This window comes from Stenella coeruleoalba, assembly GCF_951394435.1.
Source record: "Stenella coeruleoalba genome assembly, chromosome: 3".
In the NCBI taxonomy this organism is placed as follows: Eukaryota; Metazoa; Chordata; class Mammalia; order Artiodactyla; family Delphinidae; genus Stenella; species Stenella coeruleoalba.
In genome coordinates this window covers 91358297-91375877 of record NC_137148.1, presented here as the reverse complement: position 1 = coordinate 91375877, position 17581 = coordinate 91358297, and the positions used below count along the sequence as shown (strand labels likewise).

At 41.6% G+C, this 17581-nt stretch overlaps 1 protein-coding gene across 1 annotated transcript in view; it reads right to left on the bottom strand.

Annotated features, from left to right (window-relative positions):
• REEP5 (receptor accessory protein 5) overlaps positions 1–17228 on the bottom strand; it is a 43070-nt gene extending 25842 nt beyond the window's left edge. The window contains exons 1-2 of the mRNA XM_079918784.1: positions 16884–17228; positions 16117–16210 (exon numbers count right to left, since the gene is read on the bottom strand). Of these exons, the coding sequence (XP_079774910.1) occupies positions 16117–16210; positions 16884–17001 (212 nt within the window). The 5' untranslated portion in view covers positions 17002–17228. The remainder of the gene's footprint in view (positions 1–16116; positions 16211–16883) is intronic.
• Between the last annotated feature and the right edge of the window lie 353 nt (positions 17229–17581).

Here is a 17581-nt window from a genome sequence, read left to right as displayed (position 1 = left end):
ATCCAAAAATCCTATTTGCAGGTCAATGGCAACAAATTTGGACGCCGCTGAAAACAGTTTTCAGGCCCATGCTACAGGGGAGGACTGGCCAAAAGTCTTGATGCTGGTATCGGATTGGTACTGATAGGGAGGTAACCACTGGCCAGCCCTTGTCCAGACCACCCAGCGCCAGTGACTGGGTACTGGCTGACTCTACCTTGTTGGCTCATCTCTTTCTTTCTTTGCTGTTTTTTCTAAACGTAAGATCACGAACTTAAAATGGCCAAAGGATAGCGTTAAACATGTGTGAAGAAACCAAAGTTTGAGCAGATATGGTCCTGGGCTACCAGCATTCTCTCCCTCCCAAATTAAGAGTCATCATTCAGAGAACCTAAATATGCTTTGACCCACAGGCACCACTAAACTGCAAGTCCCCTGAGTACTTTATTAGAACGAAAGCATGTAAACTAAGGACAGTCCAGGGGGTTTAAATAATTTTGTGAGGCAAAAGGAAGGTATTTTAGAGATGAACTAGTTCAAAAATCATTAACGGAGGCAACAGTCTTGTGATACCTTGGAGCTATGGGCATGGGCAGGAAAGCCAGCACTCCAAGGTCACCAGAAAAAAAGCCTGAACATCTGCTGTCCCAGCCCTGGAATATCAACCTCCAGACTTCTTATTATGCTAGATAATTCAGTGGTTCAGGCCACTGTTGATGGAAGCAGCTGACTGAACCCTGATATAAAAGGTGAGTGGCCCCACCAAAAGCTTTCTAAACCAAATTTACGTTAGATATTTAGATATCTAGGTAACTGTCAGAAACAGCTCTGCTTCCCTTACTGAGGTTTTATCTATTGATTAAATATATCATTGTTTACAGTTAATGCTCACGTAGGAGGGCAGGAAAGAGATAACCCTCCATACTATTTTTAGAATTATTTCAGACACAACACATCCATCAGGGAAACATTCACCTTTACGCACATCCTCTTAATTCAGATTCATGCTATTAGTAAGCAAAATAGATAAAAATGCTTTTCTATATATGAATTGTACCAACCTTTGGTACAACCTTTAGTATTTATATTTCTGTTTCTAATTCTTGTCTTTTTAGGACAAAGTCCATGTTTATTATGTGTAACATGTAAATAGCTTTCAGAGGTATAAGCAATTAACAAATATAAACAATATGTCAAATAATATGCTACCCAACTTTTTTTTTTGTTTGTTTTTCGCGGTACGTGGGCCTCTCACTGTTGTGGCCTCTCCTGTGGCAGAGCACAGGCTCCAGACACACAGGCTCAGCGGCCATGGCTCACGGGCCCAGCCGCTCCGCGGCCTGTGGGATCTTCCCGGACCAGGGCACAAACCCGTGTCCCCGCCATCGGCAGGCGGACTCTCAACCACTGCGCCACCAGGGAAGCCCTGCTACCCAACTTTTACCTAATATTTACTATTATAAATATTCTATCGTTATATCATTAAGAAATTAAAACTAGCAAATAGGAAAAGCAGATATGTGGAGGAAAGCCATGTTTTCTAAGCCTTTGAGATATGTCATAGATATTTGTTACTGAGATTTTCTTCTTCCATCAATGACAACTTTAGTTATATTTATCATTGGATGGATGTTGCATTCTCTTACTTTGATGTAGTTATAAATTAAGCATTTTTAACACTATATTAACTTTTTCAGACTCAAAGGTTATTCCTGGTTAATGGGTATTTCAAAACCTTCATTCATGTCATTAAGTTGAAAAATGTCAATTTCCTACAATAGTATGAAGGATAAACTGTGTGTATATTATATTTAGTATTATATACATCTATGTCTACAATGAAGGAGAAGCATAAGATAGATGACAAACACAAAAAGCTCACTGAGAAGTTTTGCAATTATTTATTCCTATGTCCTGTATTCCAAATGGTTTACTTTAAAGGTAGCTTCTAACAGGGAATAAGACTGTCTGGCTTAATCTTCTTTGTTAAAATTTTTCTTAAGATAAAAAGGAAATGAAAAAAATAAGTAAGATTGTTTACCGTCAGTACAAACCAAAACCCTAACTGGCTCTACTTTTCTCCACTCAATTCTTAGTGGTGGGGGGTGAAGTGAAATGGCCAGAGAGGCCCTGTCTAGGTAATCCACCGCAACTGTCAGTGACAGACTCTTTTGGATGCAAGCATACGCCGAGCATTGACCATGCACTGACACCGTACTGAAGCTCTGGGGCCAAAACAGTGATGCTCAAGGACATAAAGTCAAAAACAGTCAAAAGATCATTCCATTCTTAAGTAAGCAGCACACGTGTGTGTGGGGAGGGGTCCAATGAAGGAGTTATGGGAAACTGGAAGTCTCAATGGAAACAAGACAAGTAAAAAATAGGTTTAATATTTAAAAATTGTTCATTAAACCATGCCCAGGGCTTAGGAACATGTATACCACTGTACCAAAAGAGAAGAAAACCACTAGCCATATTTATAACTTGGAAGAAGAAAACTTTATGGTACTTTATTGCGCCTTAGAATAACGAAGCCTTAAGCTGCTGATCTAAGTACAGGAAAAAGTAAGATAAGGAACAGAAAAAGAGTAAGCGAAAAAAATAAGTGAAAGAAAATACTACTTGGGAGGTTCTTCCTTAATCATTTAAAGTTCAATGACATGGAGTTAGACAACCATGACAATGATTGTCAGTTTTCCTCTTTGTATGTTAATCAAAAGTAGCCACACTTAATTAAAACACTTACTAAAATCTTGATCCTGTGCTAGAGTTTAACTTATCCCTTCCTTTTACATTTGAGAAAATTGAGTATTATAAAAGTTAACCTATTTCCCCAGGGGTTAATTCAACTAGTAATTATCAGGTCCATGTACATATGTTTTCTGATCACTCATACCAAAGAAACTTAGGTACACACTACCTGTACTGTACATGGTTCATATGTAACTTAGCCACTACAGTTCATACTAGCCAAATGATATAAAATTAAGTAATATTATATGTCTTCAGACCACTGGCTTTACTACTGAAACCAGTTGTAGTCATCAATAGGATTTTAATTTTAATGAGTTGATTATATTACCAGACAGGACATCAAAAAAAGCAGTTCATGAAAAAAACCTATAACGATAAAAAGCTTTGAGGTGTGCTGTTGGTAAAGAACAGAAAGGAATCTACTTCTGGTCCATTTGCTTTGTTTTATTTCTAACGTGGTAAGTTATGTTTAATAACAAATATTCCAGAGTTCAAGGTAGAGTCTTTGAAGCATGAATATGAAGAATACAGACCATAATGTTTATAATCCTTTCTGATACAGCAGACACACAGTGTGACCATCCACAGTGCCCACTACGTGTAGGACTGCTTTTGGCTGTGTTTATTAGAGAATGGGAAGCAGGAATTCCTGATAGCTCAAAATAATTTTCCTATTTCCTATTACCTCTGTTTAGCAGTCTGCCATTGCAAATATTATTTGACACATACAGTGTGTCAAATTAGAAGGAAAAAAATCACACATTTTAAGACATGAACAGTATTTTATTTCCATGCCAGTAAGGAAAAGACTTTTCTTCTTCATGGAAAAAAGGTCAGAAACTATGGGCACTCAGAAAAGTACACTTGTTTTTCACTGCAGAGTAGGTGTGCTTTCAAAGCAAGAGAGAGAACCAACAGAGCAAGAGATCAAACAAACAAAGGGAAAAAACTAAACATACAATAAAACCAATTTGCTTATTTACTGTTTATATCATGCCCAATCCTCCTCCCCACACCAAAAAAGATACAATCACTAGCAGCAAATATGCCTCTTAAATATGTAGAAACTATAAGATGACTATACAAGAACAATGAAAAAATATACCATGCTCCTTTCATTTTTAATAGTGTTCTCCTATAGTATAAGATGACTGACTTAATGAAATGCATAATATAAGGTAAATTCACAAGCAAATGCATTTTAAGATGAGTCTGTAAAACATCTCTAGCGGAGATTAAATTACAAAAAAACCAAAAGCAGTCATTTACTGGTCAAATATTTTGGTGTTTAATTACACTGATCTTATTTGTCAACTGTTCACCATTTTGTTTTTTAATGCAAAATGGAAGCTTCAGTCACAGTCGAATATAAAGCATGAGGAATGCTGGCAGTGGGCAGGCCAGGGGAGTCAGGCACCCCTACACCTACGCCTGGCTTTGCCTCAACAGACTTGTGACCTGAGCCATAAAACTTCATTTTGTCTCCTCGGTTTCCAAATCTGTTAAAGATAGCTATAGCCCCAGCAGCCTGATCTCTAAGACCTCTCCTAGCTAACATTTTATAACTCAAAACAGAATGCATTTAGACTATTCAATAGACAGTTAAAAAAGATGAACGCCTGAAGCAATAAAATAGCAGATGCAAACAACAAGGTCCTACTGCATAGCACAGGGAACTATATTCAATATCTTGTAATAAACCATAATGGAAAAGAATATACATGTAAAACTGAATCACTTTGCTGTACACCACATTGCAATCACTAACACAACTTTGTAAATCAACTATACTTCAGTAAACAAACAAACAGCAGATGCAAATCCTACTGGGACAACCCTCTGTCAATACAATTGATGGCTCTGTATATATAATATGTATGTCAGGTCTGGCATCGGAAAATTTAACTTAGGCTCAAGCACCCTCACAACCTGCATAAGAACAACCTAAACTGACCTTTCCCAGACAAAAGAGGGCCGCATCAAGATGTAGACAGCAGTCCAGAGTTACCTCTGACATGTAAGTGATCCCTTAACTAGATCACCTGGCCAAACTACCAGAAGCTGCAGGATATATATAGTAGCCATGTGAGAGGGACGCCTGATAGCTCCACTCCCTGATTCTTCCACTCCCAGGAATCAGGGAGTGTTAGAATGAAATCAGGATAGGTTTCTGCACCCCCTGCTTATATTTCAACTGCTACAAAAGTAATTTCATTAGCAATTTTTGAAATTGTTTTTAAACTTCTGCTATAATCATTTATTCAAAAAATTAATTACTTGGTAATATTATTGATAGGCACTAAATATCTTAAAATGGCCCATAAGTATTTATATTTGTTTTAAATACTATCTGAGGATATTAAGTTGAAAAACAGAGTTCTCATTCAAAGTCCTAAAAAAGAGAGCTCTAGGACGGTACGGGGTGGGGGGGGTGGCGGAGGGAGGCAGCTCAGAAGGACAAATAGACCCTATCTCCAGGGCCTCCATAAAGAGAACAAAAAAAGTTCATTAAAGTTCATAGGGAACACTCCAGAACAGAGTCTTAGGAATGAGATCGCCCTCCACAACTGCTTTAGAGCCCAGAAACTAGATCATGAATAAACTGTTTAAATCTTATTTGCTCCTCAAAACTTTCTTTTCTCACAGGCAAAGGGAAAAAAACAAAAACATAACCAAAATGCTGGCTTTAATTATCTACATTTAAGTTTTCTCCACAACTCCTTCCTTTTAAAATAGTTCAGTAATGCTAGCCATAATACTTAGTGAAAACACAACCAGCAAAAAGCTGACAAAGGTAAATGTTTAAATGTTTACGACTACACTGTTGCTTAAGGCATTTAAAGAATGCCAGTTGTATTTTTGGTCCAAGTGCCCAGTAGGCCAGAAAATGTGCATGTGCTTCACACTACCCAGAGAAGGAAAGTGTGGGCATGAGCTGCTCTGCCCTAAAGCGCTAGCAACAAAGAACACACAGTTGCAGAGAGAAAAGCTGGTGTAATAGGAACATTAGCAGCTTAGTAGAAAATATATCTGCTCCCAAATGCTCATGAGTAAAAAAGAGAAAAAAAAATAAGATAATTACAAGTTCTTTAAAAAACACAAGAAAACAAACACACCCCTTACTAATGAGTCCATGAAGACAACCACAAATACACATCCTCCAGCAACATTAGGGGAGCCTAGCTCTGCTTCAGATGACTTGCTCTTGAGAAACAGAAAGTGGTTCAGAACCATGAGTCAGAACCATGGCGACTTTCCCAAATTCTCCTCTGGGTAGTGAACCTGTTCAGGAATCTGTCATTGCAAACTGTAAATAAGTAGATTTCAACCCTTTTTAACCTATATTCCCTCATGTTATCTGCTGTGCATCATTTGCTAAGATGTTGTAGCTTTTACTTGTGGTAGACTGTCTTACAACTCTTGTAGTTATTTTGACTGTCTCCTTCAAATATTCTCCCTCACGATCCCCTTTTCTGATCTGACCTCATAGGGACCATCCCCAAACATCTCCCCCTTGAGATTCGTTGCCTCCTGACAAAGACCTAAAGACAAGGCTGCATTTCCTCAGGAGATACAATGCAGTGTGTCATCTTCAGATGGGCATGCACTGCACTGCTTAAAAAAAAAGCAGGTCTCTGCACATGATGAGCTATATTGCTGCTGTTGTAAATCAATGCTGTACCACAGCCAACAAGAGAAAGAACTTGTTGGTAATATATTCTAACTCATGTTCACAAAACACTGCAAATGACTATGTGTGCAGATATATGATTTGGGATGGTAGTACCTTATTTGAGAACTACACTGCATGAAGGTCATGTATTTGTATTGACAGTGTCAAACTGATAAAAGAAAAAGTTACATCAGTAGTTAATTTTCATCTCTATATAAGGTTATGGCATGTATCTGTGGGACACCTGAAGAGCCATATGGGAAGCAATATAACGAAAAGTTAAAAACATGGGTTTTGGGGCCAAACTCCCTAGGTTTAAATATCAGTGTCACCGTCTACTGTTATGAGACCTTAATCAAGTTACTTCTTTCTCTGTTTCCTCACCTGTAAAATGGGAATAATCATAATACCTGTATCATAGGGTTGTTATGAGGATTAAATAAGGTATATTTATAAAGCACTTAAACAGAGATATTTAAGTATTTATTAAATTAAGGGCTACACCGGTGTTCAGCAGCCGTGCAAAGACCTAAAAGCAGTAACACTCTTTGTACTGATAGCAAAAGGCTAAAATGGGCTGGTGAGGACACACAGAAGATAAAATGACACATCACTAAAGTGGGTATCAGATTTGAAAAGTGTTGCCAAACATTAAATACAGACATTAAAATTCTGGACTCTAAGCATATTTAATCTTTTCAAGCTTGGTACTAAAATATGCCTAAATGTGCTTTCACATTTCTGTGTAGGTCTGGAGCCCTCAGTTACAAGTCTAGCCTCTGTGTGACCTTGGAAAACCTTCTAACTCTCTCTGTCCCTCAGTCTTTTGAAAAGTGATCAGACTACATGTTTGATCTCTAAGGCCCACCTCTGATAGTCCCAGGAAGGTGGCCACCTGATCCTTAAGAAACATACGAAATAAATGAGAGGAAAAGTAACAGACGTTTTAATAGAATTTTAAACGAAAAGATGGCTGAGTTGGACAAAAAGACAACCCTCCTCCTTTCCCTTCTCTGCAGGGCAAAGATAAAAATAGAAAACAAAGTCATTAGACTTCTGTCATAACTACACTTGAATAAAGAAGCAGGGACAGGAGCAGCCTCCACATTCTGGGACCACTGGGAGGCAGTTACCTTCGGTCTTGGGCTCTGATTTTGTGTATGTGACGGTGCAGCAAAGCACACTCCCCGAGAGGTCTCTCAGAATGGCTTTTGTGCCATTCAAAGCAGGGCCGCCCCAGAAACCAAAAACCACGTATTATATGATTCCATTTATATGAAATGTCCAGAACAGGCAAATCCATAGAGACAGAAAGTAGATTGGTGGTTTCTGAGGACTGGGGTGTAGAAGAAATGGAGAATGACTGCTAACGGGTACAGGGTTTCCTTTGGGGTGATAAACATGTTTTGGAATTAGAAAGCGGTAATGGAGACTCCAGGAGGGCCCACACCAAGAAGTACCTCCCAGAATTTCTGCTGCCAGTGTCCTTGTCCCCGTGGTGAGCCACAGCCACCCCCCACCTCTGCAGGAGCCCTTCCAACACTAGCAGATGGAGAACTTAATGTTCTAGATGATATTTTGACTGAAGTACCAGAACAGGATAATGAACTCCAAAATCCAGAGAGTGAACAAGATAAAAATGAGAAAAAGGGTTCACAAAGAAAAAGTGACCAAATGGAATCTACTGACACAAAGCGACAAAAGCCTTCTGTTCATTCAAGACAATTGATTTCTAAGTCACTGAGCTCATCAGTTAGCAATAACAAAAGAATGGTTAGTGCAGGGCTTCCCTGGTGGCACAGTGGTTGAGAGTCCGACTGCTGATGCAGGGGACACGGGTTCGTGCCCCGGTCCAGGAAGATCCCACATGCCGCAGAGCGGCTGGGCCCGTGAGCCATGGCCGCTGAGCCTGCGCGTCCGGAGCCTGTGCTCCGCAACGGGAGAGGCCACAACAGTGAGAGGCCTGCGTACCGCAAAAAAAAAAAAAAAAAAAAAAAAAGAATGGTTAGTACAAAAGGAGTCAGTCACAGAGTATAAAAATGAGGAATATCAAAGATCTGAAACAATCATCTAGAAGCTGATCGGAAAATTCGTTTGTCAAGCAGTGCCTCCAGAGAACCTTATAAAAGTCAACCTGAAAAAACATGTCTGCGGAAAAGGGATCCTGAAAGGAGGGTCAAATCCCTTATGCCAGATGGCTCTGAGAGAACTGGGCTTGAAGTGGACAGACGTGCAAGCAGATGCAGCCAGTCTTCTAAGGAGGAAGTGAACTCTGAAGAATATGGCTCTGACCATGAGACTGGCAGCACTGGTTCTGATGAGTAAGGCAACAACACTGAGAATGAGGAGGAAGGGGTGGAAGATGTGGAAGAAGATGAAGAATCAGAAGAAGATGCAGAGGAAGATGAAGAGGTGGATGACGATGGAGAGGAGGAGGAGGAGGAGGAGGAAGATGAACAGGATGAGAGAGACCAGAAGGAAGAGGGAAATGTTTATGACACCTGAAGTGAGGCTAGTGACTCTGATTCTGAATCCATTTCCTTCACAGATGCGTCTGTCAGATCTGGTTCAGGAACAGATGGATCAGGTACTAATTTTTATATGTAAAGGTTTGTCTTTTTTTTTTTTAATGGACCTGACTGGTTTTTTTCTTGAATATGTTTAAGTTGAATTATAAAATTTTTGAGGCAATGGGGGGGGATGTTAGTAAGACTGTCCTGTGATTTTTTTTTATATATAGTGTACTTTTGAGTATTATAAATGCACTTGAATAAGGTTTACATATCTTAGTAAAGGCATTTCTCAGCTACAAATTGACTGTATTATAAATGTACACTAGTCTGATTGTTTCTCTATAAGGAAATGTATTTGAGGTTTTAATGTTATAAATTCTTAGATTTCCATACTAGTCAACAGCAGCTTATTTAAACACTGACGTACTTGAAGTATATTCATATGGAACCCGTCTGCTAGGTATAACAATATTTTCATGTTAAATGCCTCTAGATTTTCATCATGTGGCAACAGAAATCAAAATAACTTTTTCTCTTGGGAGCTCAAACTTCCTTTCATTTCTGTACCTGTGGGTTGACTGGGGCAGGGTCGCCAGAGGGCTGGGTATAAAGGTACAAGATGGAAAATAAGAGTATAAAATTATTGTGGAGAGACTGGGTAAGAGGCATCTTGGGTCATTCCTTCAATATTACATGCCCTGCCACTTTATCTTTATCTGACCCATGAGACTTGACTATGGGAATGGTAGATAGTTGCAGTCATTAGGCTGAGGGAGCCCTATTTTGGGGGGAAATTCAGAGGGTAGAGCAAGGAGAGGTCATGGTACTTAGAAACCGCTGGTCACTCTGTGATGATTATACTCTCATGGCTGTCTTATGTAAAGATGCAGCCAGATCTCCTACACAGGCCAAATGTACTAAATATTGGGATACAAGAAAAATTCTATTATTTTGATATAGTTGATAGTTACAATGCCTTTATTACAGAATTATATCATTTTAATGTAGTACATTGTTAGTAAATCATATTCTTGGTATAGTGTAAACGATAAGAGCAAATGACCAGGTATTTTCTTTCTGTTTGTTTGTTTGGGTTTTTTTGCGGTACGCGGGCCTCTCACTGTTGTGGCCTCTCCCGTTGCGGAGCACAGGCTCCGGACGCGCAGGCTCAGCAGCCATGGCTCACGGGCCCAGCCGCTCCGTGGCATGTGGGATCTTCCCGGACCAGGGCACAAACCTGTGTCCCCTGCATCGGCAGGCGGACTCTCAACCACTGTGCCACCAGGGAAGCCCCAACCAGGTATTTTCTAATTGGCACCTGAAGTGCTTCTAGCCTTTTGCTCACTAGAGTTTTAGGTTTAGGAGTTTAGACAGGTTTTGAAGGAGGTTAAAGAGTTAAACTGAAGAGATGGGTAGTTGGCTTTAATATAAAAAGAAAAACCTGTGGAATCTTTAATTCTACTATTCCATCATACTTTTTGCAAACTGATGGGACATACGTTTTATAATTTATGATAATGGATAGAGAACAAAAATTGCATTGGCAATATGAATGAATGTTCATTTACTGTGGAGAATGTGTGAAACCTGTAAAAGTAGGCAACATTTTATTATAGGAATCTTCTTTTTGGTGTCCATGTTAGGAACAATATTTCTTAGACTTGAATGTTTATCCTGTTTAAGTCAAACAAGGGAGATGTATAAATACGTAGGGCCTGAAATAATGAGTATTTTTATTTTATTTTTTTATAAATTAATTTATTTTGGGCTGCTTTTGGTCTTTGTTGCTGCGCACAGGCTTCCTCTAGTTGTGGCGAGCAGGGGCTACTCTTCGTTGCGGTGTGCGGGCTTCTCATTGCAGTGGCTTCTCTTGTTGCGGAGCGTGGGCTCTAGGCACACGGGCTTCAGTAGTTGTGGCGCACGGGCTTAGTTGCTCCACGGCATGTGGGATCTTCCCGGACCAGAGCTCGAACCTGTGTCCCCTGCACTGGTAGGCAGATTCTTAACCACTACCCCGCCAGGAAAGCCCCATGTGTATTTTTAATAAATTCCTTAGATGCTGATACTTAGCAAGATACCTATTCATGCTTTGTTTTTTGTGGATTAGACATTTCAGATTGAATGGTAGCCAATAGTTCTTTTTTTTTTTTTTTTTTGCCAATAGTTTTATAAAACCTGGATATTAAAACTGTTAAGAGAGACTTACTGTTACAAAAGAGATACTTGCCTGGAACTCTTACTTTCCATATTAAAGGAAATTTGTGGCTTTTCTTTGGAAGAGCTCTTATGTGGAACATATTTTAAAGACTGTATTTAGTATGCACGACATTATTATTTTTATTTTGGAGTAGTTTCTCTTCGTAATAATGTGTGAGAGAAAAATGGGGTGGATCTGGAACTCCACCAGAGCTAAAAACAATTTTTTAAGATTTTTAAACACAAGGGATCACAGTTTAGTTTTTGTGTCATGCATTTTCTAGATTCCAGTTTATTTTACCTTATTTTTCTCAAAATTTCAGTAATTTTCTTATAAAAGTGACACACGTGGTGGCTGTTAAGGGTTTATTTGTTAGACGACTTTCATTGTTTTTTTGACCTGAGAATAATAGTTGGGAGAGGGGATCATAAACTTAAGAGCAGTGAAAGTTATTTATACAAAAAAGATTAAAAATCCTTGGAGATATTTTAATGGTAATGCTATATTTAACATTACATAAAAATTGTTGGGTGAGATCTTACTTCTGCTTCTGTTATATTTCCTGCATCATCTTTTTTTTAAAATAAATTTATTTATTAAAAAAAAGAAAGCAGTGATGGTTGCAAAACTTCATACTAACCGCTGAATTGTACACTTTAAAAGGGTTGCATGGAAATTATATCTCAGCAAAAAATGGGGGGAGGGGCAGGTCAGCTGTAATAATAAAGGTTCCTATTATTATCCAGTAGTCTGCCTTCTCTTATCAGAAATAGAAGGAAGTAGGGAGATTAAAGTCATTCTGTCAACAGCTCTTGATAATGAGAAGTCTGGAATTATATTTCAAATTGCCTATAAAGGGTGGCCAAAAAGTCTGGAAACTTAGAGGTAGAGGATTAATGGCCCTGCTCTCAAAGGGAAATGATATACGCAGAAAATAAGAGTAACCAGTAGGAAGGGGCTACCTGATAAGGCACAGGTTGCCCCGCCCCGAGGGCCAGCCAGGCCTCCAGCTGTCTAGTGCTCCAACATGACAAGGCCTGGTGTGAAGCCAGGTGCACCTGAGCCCCACCCACAGATTTCCCCAGGTAGTGAGTCACGAGAAAAGCTACGAAGCCAAATAGGCTTTTCCTTATTTCACTTCTGCACCCTGCAGCCTCTAAGCCTATCACTGACCATTAAGCACAATCTGTGGGCCACTCTATGGTGGCCCAAGGAAAGGAAGCAGCAGGAGCAAAAGCTGAAAGGTGAGAAAGGAAGGACTATTAGCAATAGTTTGGCAGGATCACCAATTCCTTCCAGGAATCACAGCAGACAGAATGACCTTAAAATGTACATTGTAACATGTCACCTCCTACTTAGAACCCATCCAAGGCAATCAGAAAACATGCAAACTCCCCACAGCTACCTGGAATAAAATGCACACTTGGTGTGCCAGCCACCAGCTGTGCCTGATGGCACCTGCACCTCTCTGGTCCTCCTTCGCCCCTCTTCCCTCTCAGAGCTTCCAACGCACCAGGTCCTTCAACGGCCCAAGCGCCTGGCTGCCCAGGGCCTGGCATTCGCTGCTCCCTCTGCCTGACTCTGCTCTCAGCGGGCAGCTTCTCATCCCTCAAGTCTTTACTCAAATAGTAGCTCAGATAAATACCTACAGGGGGCCCCTCCTGTTAATCTCTACCACAGCTCCCTGCAGGTGCTCTGTGGAGGGCTCACCACACTGTCACTACTTTACTATTTATTGCAGTCTACCCTGTAGACTAGTCATGCAAAGATGGGGAGTATGCCCAACTTAGTCCCTGGTGTATCTGAGGTGCTGCCACAGTGTCTGGTGCATGGTTGGCATTTGATGTTTGCTAAATAGATGAACCTGTATTTTTAAAAATAAAGAGATGAACCTGTATTTTTAAAAATAACTCTGGCTGGGGAGAATTCCAAGAGACAAGGAGAACAATTAAAGTGGTCACAGATCACATCTTAAGTAACACTGATTGTGGTGCTACTAATAGTACCACTTACAAGGACTTTCTTTCTGACAATTGTACAGTTACATCAGTTAAGCAATGAACAGACTTGATTTGACTAATATAACCGTGATTGCCTGAATGTTTACTAACTGGGGGTCTGCGTGCTGTTACTGTGCACACAATCCCATGTGTCCTTGAACCTCCTTCACAAAGCAGAGGCCAGGTGGGCCTGTGGACTATTCCCAGGGTTAGCAGGCTGTTCTTCTGCCCCTTTCACCCCCTCTTCAAGTGTAACAAGCGCAGGTTATGCTGCTGCTCTACAGCAGGGCTTCTCAGCATGGGCTGCACATGAGACTCTTTTAAAAATTCCAAAACCCAGGCTGCACCCCAGACCAATTACATCAGAATCTTTGGGGATAGGGCCCAGGCATCAGCACTTTTTAAGGCTCCTCAGATAATTCCAATGGGCAGCCAAGGCTGAGAAGCACTGTTTTAGTGAAAAATCCAAGCACCCAGAGACCAACCTTCACTTAATTCCCTTATGATAATAGGATCTTGTATTCATTTTAAAGGTAAAAGCTGGTTGTACCAAAAGGAAGCATCCTATGAATAAATACTAATCTAGAGATATTCATAAATTGTTTCCTGAATGTTTATTTAAATCATTAAATCCCCTTTTTTAGATTTTTAATACTCTTCCAACTCCTATTACTACAAATGTCACTTTGCCTCAGAATACTCAGATAGAAAAGTATATCTACTTGGTGAATAAAAAAATTCTAAAATATATAAAACCCACTTACCTGAACTACTCAGATACATGACCATCTCTACCATTTCACAGAATTCCTAGCAATAGGCACGAACACTTAGCTTCTTGTAAATAAAGAGAGCCAATAATATTCAATTGACTATGTAGAAAATGAATGAAAGAATGAGTTCAAACAAATGATAAAAAACTGAAATTGACTTGCTTGAAATTACTTTTAAAATATGACTTTAAAAATGGCTCCTGCTAGAAAGAGTCACATGTAGAGAACAAACTTATGGTTACCAAGCGGGGAAGGGCAAGGTGGGATGGACTGGGAGACTGGGATTGACATACAGACACTACTATGTGTAAAATAGATAACTAATGAGAGCCTACTGAATAGCACAGGGAACTCTACTCAATGCTCTATGGTGACCTAAATGGGAAGGAAATCTAAGAGGTATATGTATACGTATAACTGATTCAGTTTGCTGCACAGCAGAAACTAACACAACATTGTAAAGCAACTATACTCTAATAAAAATTAATTTAAAAACAGACAAACAAAGTGGCTCCTGCTAGAATTAATCCACTAGGTCAAAGAAAAGCATGTCCAAGCCCTGTCTGCCTTCAGTCACATCCACTTCCACATACATGGATCTATACATCCCACCCAGAAACAGATTTTTACTTTTCTAAAGCCCATATCAATCATCTAATCACACCAACAGACAAGGTTATGTTTCTCACAAGATTACTCACCAAATAGCACAGATGTGGAAAAAATGTTTTTTATGCTCTTCAGTATTTTTAAAGATCCACAGTCTTCCCTAGTTCAAAACAATTCAAGCAGCTAGGCAGTTATTAAATGTGATCAATAAGATCTGAAGCACAAACTTGAAAAATGCTTCAAAATCTTTATTACTAAAAGAACTCTTCCAAGTAGAATACACAAACAGAAGAAAAGTAAAGGAATGTTCTACCCGGTTATTTTGTCCATTATCACAGACACAGTGATGTGCAAGCCATTTTGAACCAGTGTTGCCTACAAACTTCCTATCTACACCATCTATTATTTTATGGAGAACTGCTATTCTTATAACTTTTTCATTGATCTGAAAGTCAAACCAGTTTTTCTGGTCTGTCTTCAGAATTGTTTGGTATACACAAACAGTGTGGATGGTACTTTAGCCGATAATGCTGGAGAGGATCTCCAAATTCAAAAGCAAGTAGTGTCCTATATGTAGCTAGATTTTCTGGAGCCACTAAGGGTCTGTACCAGACTAACTCAGTAATTACTACTTACGTAATTTCGATTTAATTTTTCAAGTCCGAACTTTTTCTAAAACACATTTCCCCTTTCTAGTCATATATTAAATTCTAGCCGGGCCTAGGATAGACACAGTCGTAATAATGTGTTATTGGTGTCTTAGCCTTCCAGCTGAAATATTTTCTTCCTTTTTTTTTTAATCCCTGTGGTTGAGGAAAGTTGTACAGACCAATTCAATAGAAGTAAAACCCACCAGCTTTCTTGGGAAGAACTGTAGAATACAACAAAATTTATTTGTGGGGAAGCATAATTCCTATTGAATGAATGGAAAAATGAAATTGTAGAATATTTTCAAATTAAACACACTGTAGAGTAAAAACAGCCTCAGCTAGCAGAAAAGTCAGATCGTAATCTGATAAGATTCACTTGCCATTTAGATTAATTATATAGATGGGTCATTTATATAACCAAGGAGATATATTAGGGATGCATTTTATAAGGTTTGTTTTTGTTTTTATACTAGGGTAAGTGTTTCCCGTTTGCCTGTAATAAGTGGCGAGCCTTTTTAATATAAAGAAGACAAAATTCTCCCCAGTGTCTGAATTAAAATTACTTCTGAATTAAAGAAGCTCTAATTGACGGGGATTTACTGTGTACATAAATATAAGGTGAAATACACACTGAAATAATTATTAGGGAGAAAGAATCGGCTCTCTGTACCCGTTGAGATCGTCCCACCAGTAAAGGTCGACTTTGCTCTGCCTTTCATTTGTGCAGCTGTTAGAAGGCATACACTCCGCCAGTTTAACCTGATGAAATATACATTTCGGCTAGTCATCGGGAGATCAGGTGTCAAGGTAAAGCTCTAAAATATGTAACCTTAAGCAGTCAGTTACTACTCTTTGGTCCTGTGACCACTCTCCCAGGGAAATGGGGATGGTACAGCAACTAGAACAGCTCTGGATGGGGGAAGGGGAGTGAAGGGGAGGAAGGGACGCTTGCAGGGGGAGCCACTTACGAGACATAGGCTGGGTAACCAAATCCTATCAGGTTGCAGAGGAGAGAGGCTCCATAACCGAACACCAGGTACAAAGCCACCAGCCCGATGACACCTGCAGACACGAGGAGGGAAGTGGGTCGGGTGGCACACAGGCGCTCCAGCCGGGCAGCCCCCGCCAACACCGCAAAGCTTGGCCCGTTCTAGGCATTGGAGAAAAACCGCACCGAGGCTGGGCCCGCGCCTTCTCGGGGCTTTGCCTTTGGTCTGGGGATACTGGCAGGCCGCACCTTTGTGCCCTTCCTTCCCCCGTCCCTCCCGCAAGGGGCCCCACGCCACGCTGCGCACCAGCTGCAGGAGCCCCGCTTCCTTCCTGGAGGGTCTGGGCAGGCCGGGATTCCGGCGCCTGTCCGCAGCCCCTCCCGTCCCGCGCCCAACTCCGCGGAGGGTCTGGCTAGGACCCGGTACTCCGCCACGGGGACCGCGCTCCCTCCAGCAGGGACCCCGCCACTCGGCGTCAGCTCTGCGCTCGGCCACAGGCACACGACACTGGGCCGCAGGGCAGACACGTCAGCACCGGCCGGTCCCCGGCCCCACGTCCCGGGCGCCCCGCCACCGGGCCGCCCCGGGCGAGGTCTCTGGCCCCTGGCCTGTCCAGGCGGCCACTTCTGTCCCCGACGACGCCACTCACCCCCGTCTGTCACCGAGCCCGTGGTCCCAGCTGCGATGCGACAGCCGCTCCCGGGCCGGGCAAGCGGCGGGATCGCGGGCCGCAGCCCCACACTCACCGAGGGCCATGTAGCTCCGGTTCACGCCGGTCTTGGCCTCGAGCTTGGCCAAGATGTCAGTCATGCAGTTCTTCTGGTGAAGGAACTGGTCGAACCTCTGCCTCATGGCTGCAGACATGGCGGGGACCGTCGCGCCGCCGCCTGGGACTGCTCCTGGTGCCGGGTGGCCGCAGAGCGAGGTGACTGGGGCGGTGCCGGAGGCGGTCGATTCCCGAGTTCCTCCGCTCGCGCCCCGCAGCCCCCCTCCTCGCCCCGCCCAGCCGCGCCGCCCCCTCTCCCTCCCGCGGTCCGTGGCGAGCGCCACACCCTCGGTGGCGACGCTAGCAGCCGCTGCTCGCTGCTGGGCGGCCGCCCACTACCTCTGTTAACTGGGTAGAAAGAAGGTGGTGAGTCTTGTGAGGTCCCTTCGGAAATCGTACTCGAAAGGAGGGGGCAGGCGTCCTTGTTGCTCCCACCTAAAAAGTAGTGGGACTGGTTTGATGTACCTACCCTGTTCTGCTAAACCTGCTGAGACGTTTTAAATCTAGAAATTGAAATGCTCGACCATCCTGAAAGAACTCTTTGGTTGCAGACCTACTTTTCCCTTCGTTGTCAGTACTCGGCATAGTTCTTCTCACTTACAGATAGGAGTCTTTTTGAAAAGACCCTTGAAGAAACTTAACACACCCTCCTCTGGGGACACCACTTCCAAGAAAAGT